At 35.3% G+C, this 16,687-nt stretch overlaps 2 protein-coding genes across 2 annotated transcripts in view; one reads left to right on the forward strand and one right to left on the reverse strand.

Annotated features, from left to right (window-relative positions):
- dop (microtubule-associated serine/threonine (MAST) protein kinase dop) overlaps positions 1-449 on the reverse strand; it is a 176,435-nt gene extending 175,986 nt beyond the window's left edge. The window contains exon 1 of the mRNA XM_067789131.1: positions 100-449. The gene's annotated coding sequence lies outside the window, so the exon portion shown is untranslated. The remainder of the gene's footprint in view (positions 1-99) is intronic.
- Positions 450-9,812: 9,363 nt separating this feature from the next.
- LOC137254493 (uncharacterized) lies at positions 9,813-16,581 on the forward strand. Its single transcript, XM_067792195.1, has 4 exons — positions 9,813-10,120; positions 10,187-10,334; positions 10,398-10,629; positions 10,700-16,581. The coding sequence occupies exon 4, from the start codon at positions 12,147-12,149 to the stop codon at positions 13,191-13,193; it is 1,047 nt and encodes a 348-aa protein (XP_067648296.1). The 5' UTR covers positions 9,813-10,120; positions 10,187-10,334; positions 10,398-10,629; positions 10,700-12,146; the 3' UTR covers positions 13,194-16,581.
- Positions 16,582-16,687: the final 106 nt, after the last annotated feature.

The raw sequence follows: 16,687 nt of genomic DNA on the forward strand, positions 1-16,687 counted from the left end.
AATCATCTTGTTTTTGAAAATATATAATTCATTATATCATAAATATGGAACTTCTTTAATTCAATGGCATTTAAGTAAATTTTGTGGTTAAATCCTTACCTTTTTAAAAATATGCAATTGATGCATATATGTAGGTTTCGCCTAGGTATGTATGGCGATGAAGTGGCTATTGTTGTTGTTCAACTCCTATTGTTGTTATATTGGTTTGTGTTGCTACTGTTGTTGGTATTGTCGCTGCTGATGCAGAAAATTTTCTACCACTTTTTCACTTAGATTATTCCACACTTTCACTTTACAAATTTGCAATTTTTGCTCCAATACATTATTTCCTACCCACATAGTTCACTTTTCGTACATTTCTACAAAAATTTATTGAAGAATATGCAAGAAAATTTTCAGTCAAAAATTTTTTCACACCACCGCACACATATGTATATCTCGCCGACGCGAACGAATTCGTTATACATCAGAGAAATCATGAAAAAATTCAATAAAACAAAATGTCAAATATTAGTGCTGTAAAACTAGCAAATATCTACAACTAATGGCCTCGTCAGAATGACCGTTTTCATATGCCATCCTAATAAAAACGCAGCAAGTCCATTTCTGTAAAAAATGTCTCATGCACATACAACTTGTATGTGAGCAACCGAAATTGAATTTGCTGCGCGAAAACCTAACTCGATTTCCAATTTTTGTTCTGCGTGACATTTCAGTTTGACGTTTGGACACATGCTTTACATTGTCGCAACGCATGCTTATTTAGGGCAAAAAACGCCGGTTGTTTGCGTGCGCTAAAAAACGCAGTGCGGTTATTAGGTTGGCTTGTGATATAGGTACTTTCAAACATGATACAAAAATTGGAGGCAGTTCCATTTCGGGTGACACTAGCAACATTACTTTTGCGGAGACCGTGCCAATTTCATAAAAGTCTAGTTACCAGATTGAAAAATGTTATAATTTTTTGTGATTTTGATGGATTTGAAATCAACATATACTAGTCAAATATTTTAATTGTTTTTTTTTTTAAATAAACGCGAAAAAATGAGATGTGCGCATTGGAAATTCGCAAATACAAAATACCAATGCAAAAAAAAAAAAAGAAACTTCGTTCTTCATGTTACCAAAAATTCCGTTTATAAAACAACAATGGCTCGAAGCATGCGAAGTAAGGGAAGAAATCCTTGCCAAATGTCCTTACGTTTGCTCCGAACATTTTGCTCCAACGGACATAAGTAATAGTGGGACTAAATTGTTCTTTTAAAAAGTGCAGTACCGCGAAATGAACGGTAAGGAAAATATTCCTTTATGGTTTGAAATAGCCGAGTTTTTTAACACGCGTATATCCGTTTACGCTTAAGACTGCTAAGAGACAAGTTTTTTTGTCGCTTGTGAAATAGTAGAATATAAAATCAGTACTTCCAAATTTTAATAAGTAGTTTTTATCGACTTTTTTAGTCTGTTTTACCATCCCTAATTAAATAACAAAATGTTAGCAGGAGAAATGTAAGTACATTCGGCGTTAGTTGCTTCTACCATTTGGACGAGTTTCTCCTATATTAGTTTTTTGGCAAAGCAAAGCATCTCACAAAAAAAAAAAATATATCAAGTTTACATATAAATTAAAAAAAAAGCCTACAGAATTTGTGATAAGCTATCCAGCTTTAAGTAAAAAAAGGAAGAAAAAATTGAAAATTAACAAATCGTAGCGGAGTTAAAGATCTACAAATAAATAAGTTTAACACATTTGCGCATGTATTTCGACAACAGTAAACGGCTAAATTGGTGGTTTAAAGAAAAAAAAAAAACAAAATAACGTTTTACGCTCAATCAACATATGCTAGTCAAATATTTTAATTGTTTTTTTTTTTTAAATAAACGCGAAAAAATGAGATGTGCGCATTAGAAATTCGCAAATACAAAATACCAATGCAAAAAAAAAGAAATTTCGTTCTTCATGTTACCAAAAATTCCGTTTATAAAACAACAATGGCTCGAAGCATGCGAAGTAAGGGAAGAAATCCTTCCCAAATGTCCTTACGTTTGCTCCGAACATTTTGTTCCAACGGACATAAGTAATAGTGGGAATAAAATTGTTCTTTTAAAAAGTGCAGTACCGCGAAATGAACGGTAAGGAAAATATTCCTTTATGGTTTGAAATAGCCGTGTTTTTTAACACGCGTATATCCGCTTACGCTTAAGACTGCTAAGAGACAAGTTTTTTTGTCGCTTGTGAAATAGTAGAATATAAAATCAGTACTTCCAAATTTAAATAAGTAGTTTTTATCGACTTTTTTAGTCTGTTTTACCATCCCTAATTAAATAACAAAATGTCAGCAGGAGAAATGTAAGTACATTCGGCGTTAAGCCCCCATTACTGATACTTAGCATAGACTTGACTTGACTTGGCGTAAACTTGGCAACTTAAGGCTCCATTACTGATACTTAGCATAGACTTGACTTGGCTTGCGAACTGTCACATACAGTTCTGTTAAATGAACATTGCATGTTACTGATTACTCAAAACTTAACTTGACTTAGAAGTCTGTTGAATTTTGATTTTCTATGTAAGTTCTAAGTGACGTTTACATTTTGAGATGCCATTTGTTTGTTTCCATTTCATTTTGACATTTTGTCGTACAAATTGACATTTATTTAAAAATAAATTTCAACGCTGATTATGATGCCAGATTTTATGCGCCAAGTGGAGTATAATCGTGGCTAAGTTGCCAAGTTTACGCCAAGTCAAGTCAAGTCTATGCTAAGTATCAGTAATGGGGGCTTAAGACACGATTATACTCCACTTGGCGCATAAAATCTGGCATCATAATCAGCGTTGAAATTTATTTTTAAATAAATGTCAATTTGTATGACAAAATGTCAAAATGAAATGGAAGCAAACAAATGGCATCTCAAAATGTAAACGTCACTTAGAACTTACATAGAAAATCAAAATTCAACAGACTTCTAAGTCAAGTTAAGTTTTGAGTAATCAGTAACATGCAATGTTCATTTAACAGAACTGTAAGTGACAGTTCGCAAGCCAAGTCAAGTCTATGCTAAGTATCAGTAATGGAGCCTTTAGGTGCTTCTACCATTCGGACGAGTTTCTCCTATATTAGTTTTTTGGCAAAGCAAAGCATCTCACAAAAAAAAAATATATCCAGCCCAATTCTAAACGAAAATTCCGTGCGAGTTTTTTCCCTTCTCCCATTCCTCGTATTCTAAATAAAAATTCCTTGAGAGTTTTTTCACTTCTCCCTTTCCTCCTATTCTGAACAATGTTCGAAAAAGAGGAAACCGGTTATGGGAGCAAAGTAGGTATTATGAATGTGAGGGAGAGGGAGATTTCTTTGCCATTTCATAGGAGTTTTTTCACTAGTTAAATTGAAGGGAATGCATCAAAATAGTTAAAGGAAATTGGTTCTTTTAGAAAGAACACTTATTTGTACAAATTTGCGCTAAAATATGTATTTACATTCTACCACAATATTCTCACTGTTAATACAACAACAACAGCAACAATATTCTTTATTTTAAGTCGAAAAGTATATCATAAGCAACGGAAGAGCTCTTTGTATATTTGATGCATCCATCCAGAAATTGCGCAAGGATTTTTAAAGAATGCTTAATTAGATTTTGGCATATGGCGAAAGGCGAACTCAACTCGACGTGGCCGCCAGAAAATTGCTTTGCAGAATAAAAGCAGGTAACTCCGGCGGATTTGTGTTAACCCGCCGTCTTCTTCTTATGCTCCTCTGTTGATGTTGCTGTGGCACCAATTCATTACTCATTTCAGTGTATACCACATGAAATGCAATAATGTGCATTGGTTATACCTTATTTCTTAATTTCAAACAAATTCGCAACAATAATTAAGCTTTTCAATTTTTTAAACAAAATAAGAAATGCGCAACGAAATTTCAATTGACAAAACAGCTGACTTCGAAAATTCGAAATTCCTATTCCCCAATTTTTCTTCTCCCTAGGAGAAAAGAATTGGAGGAATTTTTCCGCGGGAATAAAAAAATCCGCGAGAACAAAATTCCGAGAGAATATTTAGAATTGGTCTGATCAAGTTTACATATAAATTCAAAAAAAAAAAAAAGCCTACAGAATTTGTGATAAGCTATCCAGCTTTAAGTAAAAAAGGAAGAAAAAATTGAAAATTAACAAATCGTAGCGGAGTTAAAGATCTAAAAATAAATAAGTTTAACACATTTGCGCATGTATTTCGACAACAGTAAACGGCTAAATTGGTGGTTTAAAGGAAAAAAAACAAAATAACGTTTTAAGCTGAGCAGAAAAGAAGTGTCCCAGAACGCAAATTCAATTTTAAAAGACAAACAGCCGCCGGCGCCATTTTAATACGTGAAAGCAAAAAGTGCCATAGCACACTGCATGTAATTTTACTACCAGCATATGCATCCAAAGAAGTTCGTGGATTTGGAGGTACTGTACCTATGTATGTAGATATAGAAAGTGCAAAAAATAAATAGATATTCATAATTTAACACACATAATTTAAATACTCCCTTCCCATTTGAAAATAAATTTAGTGAACGTGTCTGTGTGTAGGGGACTCTATTTTTGATCGCTAACACAGGAAATAACCTACAAACCAAAACCAGGTGAGAGATTCTTTCTGTGCAAATACGGGTAAGGTATAGCAATTAGGGTGGTGTGGTTGGGGTACAGGCCCTAACATTTAAACGTGTTCCTTTTCCTTCAAATTGTGCCCCATAATGTTGACAGGGAAAAATCCAAAACTGAAATAACGCCCTCGACATCCAGGGAATCACAGGATACAGACAATTTTGCAAGTCTAAATGCAAAGGCTATACAACAAAAAAAGAAACGGAACAAAAAGTAATTAAAATAGTAAAGATGCAGGATTTTGTGAAAACGAAATCCTCATCTGCATCTAACGAAAAAAAAATTGAGGTTAGGAAAAAAGACAACGAAAAAAGAAACAACGCAATGTTTCCCGCCAATAATAACGGTACAAAAAGCGCATCACAAAATCCTACAGGTACACAGACAGGTAACACGAACAACGGACAAGAAAGACAAAATGAAAACACATACACATACCCCAACGCACAAAACGGGAAAACAGCTGCGACCACCGTACTGTACCCACCTAATTACAGTGGCATATACTTTGTTCTGGTTGAGTCATCAGCATGCAAAGAGATGACAAACGAAAAAATCATAAACGGCTTAAATCTTTTTAACTGCATAAGACATCTCAAAATAAAAGATATCATCTTATTTATGCAATAGGCAAATCTCTATACAAAATTCTTTTTAAAAATGCAGCTGCAGCAAACAATTTCCTACTCAAGCAAAAAGCTAAAGAATTAGGCCTAAAATCCTTTATACCAAGATCAGCTTTTGAAACATATGGAGTCATTAGAGGTATCCCAATAACATATGATGAGGAAGAATTAAAACTCCACATACAATCTCACATACCGATCAATTCAGTTCAGCGTTTTATGCGCAAAAACCACACTCAAGACACACTCATACCAACAACAACGGTAAAAATAGGCTTTATCTGCCATGACATTCCAAGCGTCATCATACTGGATTATGCCAGGATTCCAGTAGCTTTCATTATTCCCCCTTTCCCCAATCTCTAAACTGTGGTAGACTTGGGCATGTTCAAAACTCGTGCAAATCCAAAAAACGCTGCATCAAATGCGGTCTTCCCCAATGTAGTAACGACAACTGCGAAAAAAATGCATCCTTTGTGCAAGCACGGAGCACATTTCAACGGACAAATCTAAATGTTTCGCGTGGGAAAGGGAACAAACAATAAATTTCGTGAAAAACGTAAAAAAAATTTCGAGACGCGAAACTCTGGACACATACTTTTCAGATAGATCCAACAAATTTGCACCACTGGCAACTGACAACACACAGTTCCCTTATCTACCAGATACATCGAATAATACAGCGAACAATACAATTGACAGGGACCTCACAATAAACAGAAAACTCACAAAAGTTAGGTACAACACAGTAGCTCAAAAAGCCAACACTGTAAAAAAACTGAACCACCTGACCACAGAATTTAGGGGAAAAAATAAAATAGTGCCAGTATACAACACAACAGAATACCTTAAGGGAAGAGTCACAGAGATGGAAAAGATGATAAATGATCTGTTCCAAAGTCTACAAAGGGAAGGAGTTAGGGAGCACCTGGGAGATGCTCTGGCAAAAATGGCTAAAATAAAAGAAAAATTTCATGCAAATGCATTAAATGAAGATATCCTTGCAATACAAACAGGGGCTGACGTCCCCTCATTTTAACCTTCACAAAAGGCGCGCTGAAAATTCTACAATATAACTGCCAATCTCTCAAAGCCAACATAAACACAGTAGAATACCACCTAAATCGGAATGACATAGATATAGGTTGCCTGAGTGAGGTATTCACCAATCAGGAACAAACACATAGAAACATTATAAACTATAACATTCTGGAGAAAAACAGAAATAACGGCTACGGTGGAGTCGCAATTCTTTTAAAAAAGAAAATAAAATTTCATAAAATCAGCTACAGTGCAGACAAGGACATCCTTATTATTAGGGCAACCAACCTCAAACCAAATTTAATAATTTGTGCAATATATTTTCCACAATCAATCACGATAGAACCCTTTAAGGTGGAAATCACTAAACTTCTGTCCTTCCTCGAAAATCAAAATAACGTTCTCATACTGGGAGATTTCAATGCGAGAGCTAGAATCTGGGGGGACTCGGTCCAAACTTGCAGAGGAAATAACCTACAAAATATAATGGAGGAATTCAACTTCACCTGCCTCAACAATGGCTCACCCACCTTCATATCTGACGAAACGTCCAACACGGGATCGGTACTAGACCTATCCTTCTCTAACTCAAACATCCCATTTTCATGGAAGGTGGATAGTATGAGGCTTGGTGGAAGTCACCACCTCCCGATTGTCATCGAAACAAAGTCAATAGTAACGTTAGGTATAAAATTCCGTTCTACCAAAAAACTTATGAAAAATTTCAAACAAATTGACTTTGAACTTGATTTTGATGACATTCACCAAAAATTCAACCAGGAAATAAAAGCCGCCACCCATGTGGTCAAAGAAAACTATGTTCCCAAAGCATGGTGGGACGAGAACATCGCCAAAAAATATCGTTTCTTTAAAATCGCCTTTAAAAAATGTAGAATCCACCCCTCACCAGAAAATCTACAAGCCCTACAGGATACTAAAAAGGACTGGAAAAAGGAAGTCAGATTAGCCAAGACAAAAAGCTTTGAAGCAAAAATCAAAGAACTTAACTCAGATCCATCCTCGAAGGAATCTTTGGAGATTTGTAAAGGCTATGAGGGGTGACTTCAAAAACTCCAACAAGCTCGAATGGTCCCCGGACAACGATAAGGACAACCTTCAAATTCTAAAAGAGCAAGTCCCCTCATCTGAAATCCTCCCGATTAACATTGAAACAATCCCAATAAACTCCCTCGCAATTAGCTTTGAGGAACTCAAAGATATCCTGACTAGCAAAAGGAAGAAGTCTGCGGGAGGGGTGGATGGCATTACATATGCGATGCTAAAAGCCTTACCTGATGCAATGCTCAATAACATAAGAACTGCCTTAAATAATGACTTCCTTACAAATCAAATACCCGAAAAATGGAGAACAACGAAGATAGTTCCCATCCCTAAGAAAGGCAAAGATCTAAGTGATTTAAATAACTTCAGACCCATTTCACTCATACCCGTGTTCATGAAATGCATAAACCTATGCATCAAGGATAGAATCTCCAAGTTCATAGAAGAAAATCAAATTCTTCCCAATCACTCTTTCGCCTATAGGAAAAAAAAACAGCAACAGTATGTATCAACTACCTATTATATGAAGCTGCAGCTCTTAAAGACCAGGGCCTCAAAGTCCTTATCTGTTCGACGGACATTAGTAATGCGTACAACTGTGTGAGCATCAAACGCCTCAAAAGCATTTTTGAACATACAAACCTAGAGGAACTCTACATCAGTTGGATCACAAACTTCCTAGCCTGCAGAAATTTACAACTAGGAAAAGAAACAATAATGAAAAACGATGGACTCCCACAAAGAAGCTGCCTTTCCCCCTGTCTGTTCAATCTCTATACAAAAAACTTGCACATTATTGAGGACGCAAACACAAAATTGTACCAATTTGCGGACGATTTTATCCTTATGTCATCGCACAAAAACCTGCAACAGACCGCAGCAAACCTACAAAACAAACTCACCCACTTCTCTAATCTATGTCAACAACTTAATTTGTCATTCAATCCCGACAAAACAAAGGTTATGGCTTTAAACCAAAGTAACAACTTAAACTTCGATATCACTTATTAAAACAGATCCCTGCAGCGGGTACGAAACATTAAATTTAGGCAACCCCAGTGCCATTGATAACCGCACTATCTAACGAACTCCCACCCAAAGAAAGAGGCAAATGGCTCACTGCCAAAGAAATAACAAACAACATTAGCATGGACTTCAATTTCATGCAAACGCTAGTCAACAATCCAAATGTCAAATCTAGCTACGCCCAGATATATAAAGAGTTCAAACTAATTCTTGACAGATTTCAAACAGTGGACTCATCCGTATCCTCGCCAAACCTAAAAGTAATTACATCAACCCTACCTGACAAAAAGTCCAACCTAAGCCCCATTATTATACAATCAATGTATGCCAGTTTTCGTAACGAATATACAAGCCTCAACTACAAAATTTTTTTCACAGATGCGTCTGTAGGTACCACAGCAACTGGCTGTGGAATATACAACCACACACAATACCGAATTTACTTTCAAACTCAACCTCAAATCCTCATCATGTTTCGGAGAAATAGTTGCGGTTTATATGGCACTGCGGCAGGCCAAGGATAAGAACTATAGCGATGTTGCAATTTTCACAGACAGCCTAGGTGCTTGCCAACTCCTCTCCAAAGATCGCACACAACACTACTTTATCTTAAAAATCCACGAACTAATAAGTGACAACAACTTTGATAAAGTTGATGTAATATGAACTCCCAGTCACAAAGGTATCACTGGGAATGAAAAAGCCGACACCCTTGCCAAAAATGCACTAAACTGTGATAATACAATAATAGTCAACCTTTCCAAAGAAGAAACCCTTAGACTCATAAAAAACCAAATCATGGACAAATGGTACGAAGATGTACTAAACTACGCGACAGACAAACAAATTATTTTCACCAAACTCTTTCCAAACAAACCAAACAAAACATGGTTTCGAAAATGCAACCTAAACCCAAAACAAATCAAAACCTTAAATAGAATTCTCGTTGGGAGCACCTATGACAGTGCGTACCTGCACAAAGTTAACATTCTTGATTCTGACTTATGTGAATGTGGGGATACAAACAATTACACCCACAAAACTTTTGAATGCAGACTCCTTGAACACGTCCGAAGAGGCTTTAACATCTTTAACAACTACACCACTTTTGAGCAAATTTTTCAGGGGTTTAACCCAGAAAGAATCACTCAACTGGCAGAATTCTATACGAAAGCAAAATTAACCTTCTAAATTAAATGAAATACTTATATTTAACATCAAAAGATGTTTCGCATATATGTATTTAGACCATTGAGTCTCCTACGGTGCTGACACCGATCATCACTTACTCCCATGTATCCCCTTAATCCTAATAATATCAAATAAACAATCAAAAATAAAAAAGATAAAAATAAAAATTAAATGCACTACAAGAAATACGATATACTACTGAACCACAATATGGCATCACCAGCTTTGGCCTTTGGAACATTGTACACAATGGATTGGAACTAACATGCTTGCAAGCACATTAGTTCATATTTGGATATATAAACACATCACTTACACGCTCGTGTAGTAAGCAGAATTTTCCGAAAAATACCTAGACAACAAGTGAGAAAAGTCACAAATTAGCAAATTTAAGCGTAATTCTACACTTTCGTGTAGTTAATCAAAGCGCAGATTTACCAAACAAGAGAAAATACCTGGCGTGTGGAGACATACTCTCTGGCCAACAAAGTTTAAACAAACAAAAAATAAAAAGAAATGTAAGTACTCTTGTGTAAATATTATAAAGAATTTCAAATAATGCATATTTACTAAATTTTTTTCAGAAAAGAATCAAGGAAACGTTGGACGAGGGAGGAGACGCTTCTTTTGTTGCAGTGCTATAGTGCCCGAAAGGACGATTTTAAGTATAGCAGGAAAAATAAGTATGCTTACGTGAACGTGTTGGAAGATATGTTTGGACGAGGCTTTTTGGTATGTTTCTTTTACAAAATTTTGTATTCAAAAGGTTGATTATGTTTTATATTGATTTTGTAGGATACCACTGTAACAATAAAGGCGTTAGAAGCGAAGATGCGCACACTTTTGATAGCGTATAAAAGCGCCAAGGACAACAGGCAGACCGGTGCGTAATATTGCAAAGCTCCATTTATGGAAGAAATGAATGAGATTTTGGGTCGTAAGCCAATAATCTCAAATTCTCACAGCCTGAATTTAGGCTCAAGAATTCAAAGGCCATTATCTGAGCGCTGTTCGTTGGCTGCTGTTGGTAAATATTTCACTAATTGGTTATCTATTAGTTTCTCTTAAATACAATATTTGTTTATATTTATTGATAGAGTCATGTTTACTTCGTGATACCCTGTTGTTGTCCAGTGAAGACTCATCATCGAACACAGAGTCTCAGCGCAATATAGCTTGCACATCAAGGTGTTTGTCGACTTGTAATACCGATCCTTTAGGAGATGTGCCAGCGTCCAGTGGAAACTCATTTCCTTAAGCCAAGGAATTCACACTTTTGTGTACTCAGTGCATCTGTTGTATAAACTCGGGGAGCGTGAGCATAATGTGTTGTGAAGTACCTGAAAAATGCTGAAATACATTGAATCAAATTCATTTGCTTAAATATATTAGTAAACAACTTGTGCGTATGTTACACTTACACTTCAATATTTCTACAATCATCTTCAATTGTTGCTAAGTCGTGATAAATAGCATTTTTCAGGTACTTCACAACACATTATGCTCACGCTCTCCGAAGTTTATACAACACATGCACTGAGTACACAAAATCGTGAATATCACGTTCGAAAAAATAAGTGCTTCTTAAGATTTCTGAAACTTCACATAAATTTTCTTAAGCAAAAATTCAAGTAGAAGGTGGGAAGTCTTAAGCTGAAGCAATTGCTCAATTTTTATTAAGATGCAAATGAATTTTAAAATTAAAAAAGTAAAAAAAAAACAATGAATTTAAAATGTGATAAGCAATGAATTTAAAAACTTAGTGATAGTCTATTTATTTCGAAATTCAGGGCTAAGGCTAAATTAAGTATTTAAAAAAAAATGATCGTTAGTATTTTAGAATTTTAAAATTAAAAAATAAAAAAAAACAAGAATGGATTTAAAATGTGATGAGCAATGAATATAAAAACTTAGTGATAGTGTATTCATTTCGCAGGGCTAAGAGTAAATTAAGTATTTAAAAAAAAAAAAAATAATAATCGTTAGTATTTTAGGCAAGTAAGCGAATTTATAATCTGAATTATGTTATGAATGTGTGTAAATATGTATGTAAATTTAAAATGATTGAATTGAGGAATTTAATTTTGTGATAATTAGACAAATATATTTTGAATTTGATAATTTAATTTTGTTACAAAAAACCTGACTATATATGGACTACTGAATGGAATACCTCGGCTGCTAGTTCGAAAACTGTTTCAGAGTTTGTTTGGAAAATGCAATGCTCAGAAATAGGGCGATTTCGAACTGGAAGCCGAGGTATTCCACTCAGCAGTAGATATAGTAATAAATAAATGTATATACATGAAGTCAGCAAATTTAAATGAATTTTATGAATTAATTTTAATTTTTGTCAATCGTGTAACACAGTACCTGTTTTAAGACAGCATACAAAACAGTTAATTAAGTAATTTGAGCTGTCGCCACGAGTGGACGTGTTTTTGCAGTGTGTGTGGGGTGCGCGCATTTGAACATTTCAAATCGTTAACTACTCGAAATTTACTTATATAATTTTTAATTTTTTTGCAAATAAATAAATTAAGTATGAACTGCCAAGTTTGCGAACAAAAAGTTGACCGCTCGGATCCCGGAAAAATAACCTGTGGCGATTGTAAATCTATTTTCCATTGTGTGTGCGTAAATTTAACAAAATCCGACGCTGATTATATGAAAACTAACAATGTGAAATATAGATGTAATGGATGCAGCACCGCTCGGCGCAAGTCGATGCTTGTACAGACGCTGGCAGTGGACGCTACTTCCAAGCCGCCCTCTCCCTCTATAAGTGATAAGTTGGATGTTAACTCGGACTCAACAGGTACAGTGCAAGAGCAACAACAATATTCAAACGCAAACAATACAGTCGACATGCACAAAAAAATTAGAAAGCAAAATAATTCACAAATGCCTACTCCTTCGGGTCAGCAACCTTGCGGTAATTCAGTTAGCAACAATAAAACAATTACTCTTCAACTATTATATGAAGAGCTTGTAGCTCTGAGAAGTGTAAACACCGAGATGCTTAACACACTAAGTATGCTGACAGTGGAAACTAGAACATTAAAAGAAAAGGTAAATAACTTAGAAAGCAAGTTGTATTGGAGAGCGCAGAGAGAGTGTGGTAATGCTGTAGAAATTACTGGCATTCCACAACAAAACTGCAGCAATGCAGAAGCTTGCGTGCAAAAAATTATCGTTGATGCTCTGGGAGTCTCAATTTCACCAACTTATATTGATCACTGTGTAGTGAAAAGCATAACAAACAAAAATGACTCATCGCGAAATCGTGATATTATATGCGTGCAGTTCTCTTCTAATAAAATCAAGAAAAGAGTAATGGCAGCTAGAAAAACCAAAGCACGTAAGCTGACTTCGGGCCTCTTCGACCATTCTACAAACAACAGAATATATATAAATCATGCTCTCACACGTTATACTCGAGCTCTGTTTACTGCTGCGTATAAGATAAAGAAAGAGAAACGCTACAAATTCTTATGGATAGGGAAATCTAGTTTTCTGTTAAAAAAAGCTCAAAATGAGAGGGTTTTCAACATCAGAACATTCGATGACTTAAAGTTAGTTGCTGATTAGCTACTTTGTAGCTCTTTTATTTTATTTTTAAATCTTTACTCTTAAGAGTCGTATCTAATGTTCGATGACGTTCTGATAAATGATAACCCAATCATCGCTAATAAAAATATTCAGCATAGCTCGACCTCAGCAGGTAATAACGATTTATTATTTATCCATCAGAATATACGCAGCCTTAGGCAAAACTTTGACGTATTTGTTAGTTATCTAGATGCTTTGAGTGTCCAACCAGATGTAATTTTTCTAAGTGAAATCTGGATTTATTCGTATGAAATAGGTGATTATAGTATCCCCCATTATAGGTTCTATGCGAATGCAAATGATAACTACAGTGCAGGAGGTGTTGGAGAATTTGTACGCGAAAATTATGATTGTACTTCAGTATTAGCTTAAATAGTGCTGATTTATTAAAACTTACGTTAAACCTTAAAGGCGAACAATTTGTCCTATTGGGAGTATATAGAATTCAGTCTGTACCTACTTCTGCTTTTCTTGACGAATATTCACCTATCGTCAGCAATGAAATAGCTACCAATTTTTTTGTTTTAGGCGATTTTAATTTAGACCTTCTACATCATTGCATACTAACTGATGACTATTTGGCATTAATGGCTGAAAACGGTTTAACATCATATATTAATGAACCAACACGAATAAACTCAGGTACTTGTATTGATCACGTTTTTTGTCGCTTTAAAGCTTCTCAGTGCAGAGACTGTTCGAGTTTTAATATGGACTTACAAGTGACCGATCACACGATGACCGGTTTACAGATAAAAAGAATTGCGTTAAGCAAACCAAATCTTAAGGGTACTCGTAAATCCCTAACTAAAGTTAACTTTACCAAGTTGAACTTAAAGCTACGTTTTGAAAGTTGGGCTACCGTATACGCTGAAAATGATATATCGCTAGCTTATGACGTTTTCATAAAACGTGAAAGGCTCATATTAACAGTTGCACTTATAACTTAAGCCTTTCAAAGAAAAATATTAGACTTAAACCTTGCATCACTCGGGATCTGTTAAATAAAATAAAGCTTAAAAATAAATTAAGGAAAAGGTGTGCTAAGCGTCCCGGTAATGCAAGGCTTCGGTGCCGATACAATAAAATTAGTAAACAGACCAACAAGGAAATAAATTCGATACGCGATAACTTTTTTCGTAAAAAACTTGAATCAGTACTTGGCAACTCAAGAATAGAATGGGGAGTGGTCAACACTATTCTAAATAAAAACTGCATTAGAGGTGATGAGCCAGTTGTATTGCGTACTGAAAATCAGCTAATTTCAGACACTGTACAAGTAGCTGACAAATTTAACCAACACTTTACCACGATTGGTAATCTAAGTTCACGCAGCTGTGATTGTCAGTCTCCTCCCTCGTATAGTTGTGCTCAAAATAGCTTCTTTTTTAAAACCATTTCAAGCTTTGAAATTACTAAAATTATTAGCACACTGCAAAACTCGAGTTCGTGTGGTGAGGATGGTATTTCAAATATACTACTCAAGAGAATATCTCTTAATATAGTTGATATATTGAAATACTTATTCAATGCCAATATTACTCAAGGTATTTTTCCTGATATCCTTAAAAGCGCTGTTGTTATTCCGATTTTCAAAAAGGGGGACAAGAGGGATGCAAACAACTATAGACCCATATCGCTACTCTCAGCTTTATCGAAAGTATTTGAAAAAGCAGTCAATAAAAGAATTTTAAACTTTCTAGACAATTCAAACTTTTTCAGTCCTATGCAGTTTGGATTTCGTTCCGGCTTATCAACAGAAGACGCTCTGCTGAGTTTCTGCACAAATAATTACAGAGCTCTAGACGGTAAAAGAAACTGCGCCGGCCTATTTGTTGATATAACAAAAGCCTTTGACATGGTCGATAGAGATATTCTCTTGGATAAAATACACCATGCAGGCTTCCGAGGCTTTATTCATAACTGGTTTAAATCCTATCTTTCTAACAGAATACAAAGAGTAAAAGTAGATAGCAGTTACAGTAGCCCACTGTTTGTAAATCTGGGAGTACCCCAAGGTTCTGTTCTTGGTCCAATATTGTTCCTAATATACATCAATTCAATATTGTCCCTGCCATTTAAGGGCAAAACAACTGCGTTTGCAGATGATCTGGCCATTGCGTACAGTACAACTAGTGAACTTGAATTAATATGTGACATTAACTTTGATTTGCATTTGCTGAGAGCTTGGTTTTCTTCACAGAAACTACTTGTTAGTAATAAAACGAAACTTATGTATTTTAGCCATGTTGCCAAAGAACTACCTAGCTGTGATATTATATTTCATGCCGAAGAATGCCTCCGTTTTAACTTACACCATATGGAGTGCACTCAGAATGTTGCGATAAGTTCTTTCGGTTGCAATATTCAATGCAGCGACAACTGTTTCAGAGTTGATGTTGTTGAGAATTTTAAATATCTTAGTATAATAATTGACAATCGTGTGAATTGGTCTGCGCACATCCATACATTGAAACAGTATTTTCTCTATACTACTAGGCAGTTCTATCGTCTCAAAAAGTGTTGCACTGTATCTACTTTAAAAACTGTTTACTACGGCATATTCCAATCTAAACTTCAATATGGTATCAGCTGCTGGGGTGGCGCCTCGGCAAATAAACTGTCACCACTTGTAACGATTCAAAAGGGAATTATTAGACGTATCTGTAGTGCAAAATATAGATCACACTCTATGCCGCTTTTTAGGAGACTGGATATACTACCGTGCCGTCATTTGTATTTATATAAAGTCATGAGTATTTTCTTTATTCGTTCAGGTTACTTGGAAAGCTTTCCCTCAGAAGTCTATAACTTACGTAGGAATATACTTCCAACTGTACAAATTCCGTATTCTAGAATATCACACTTTAGAAGCTTTTATATTTACACGTCGCGCAAGTTCTTCAACTCCCTTCCTAACACTGTATAGGTTATTAGAAATTTTAACTTCTTTCAAAAAACAGTTAAACTGTATCTGCTTGGACAAAATCATTATGAACTGGAATCGCTGCTGAGGGCGATATTATAAAAAATTAAAAATATAAAAATAATTTTACCTGAAGTTATTTTTTAATAAAATTTTTTAGTATTAGTAAATATTTAATGTACACCCCACACAAAAACAAAAGCAGTATATAATTATTGAAAATGGCATTAGTACTATTTTAATTCTTAAAATAATAATTGCCATCTACATTTCGTAAGCTATGTTATAGTTAATGTGTTGAATACAATATGGAAATTTAAAATATGTACATAAATAAATAAAAAAAATAAATGTAAGGCGCGATAACCTCCGAAGAGATCTAAGGCCGAGCTTCTCTTCCAATTTGCGTCGTGCTCCTCTTGATTTTTCCCTACAAATTGGCCGGACGGGTCCTACATGTTTTATGCCGACTCCGAACGGCATCTGCAAGGCAGATGAGTTTTCACTGAGAGCTTTTCATGGCAGAAATACAATCGGAGCGCTTGCC

The sequence above is a fragment of the Eurosta solidaginis genome, chromosome 5 (assembly GCF_040869045.1).
Source record: "Eurosta solidaginis isolate ZX-2024a chromosome 5, ASM4086904v1, whole genome shotgun sequence".
Classification (NCBI taxonomy): Eukaryota; Metazoa; Arthropoda; class Insecta; order Diptera; family Tephritidae; genus Eurosta; species Eurosta solidaginis.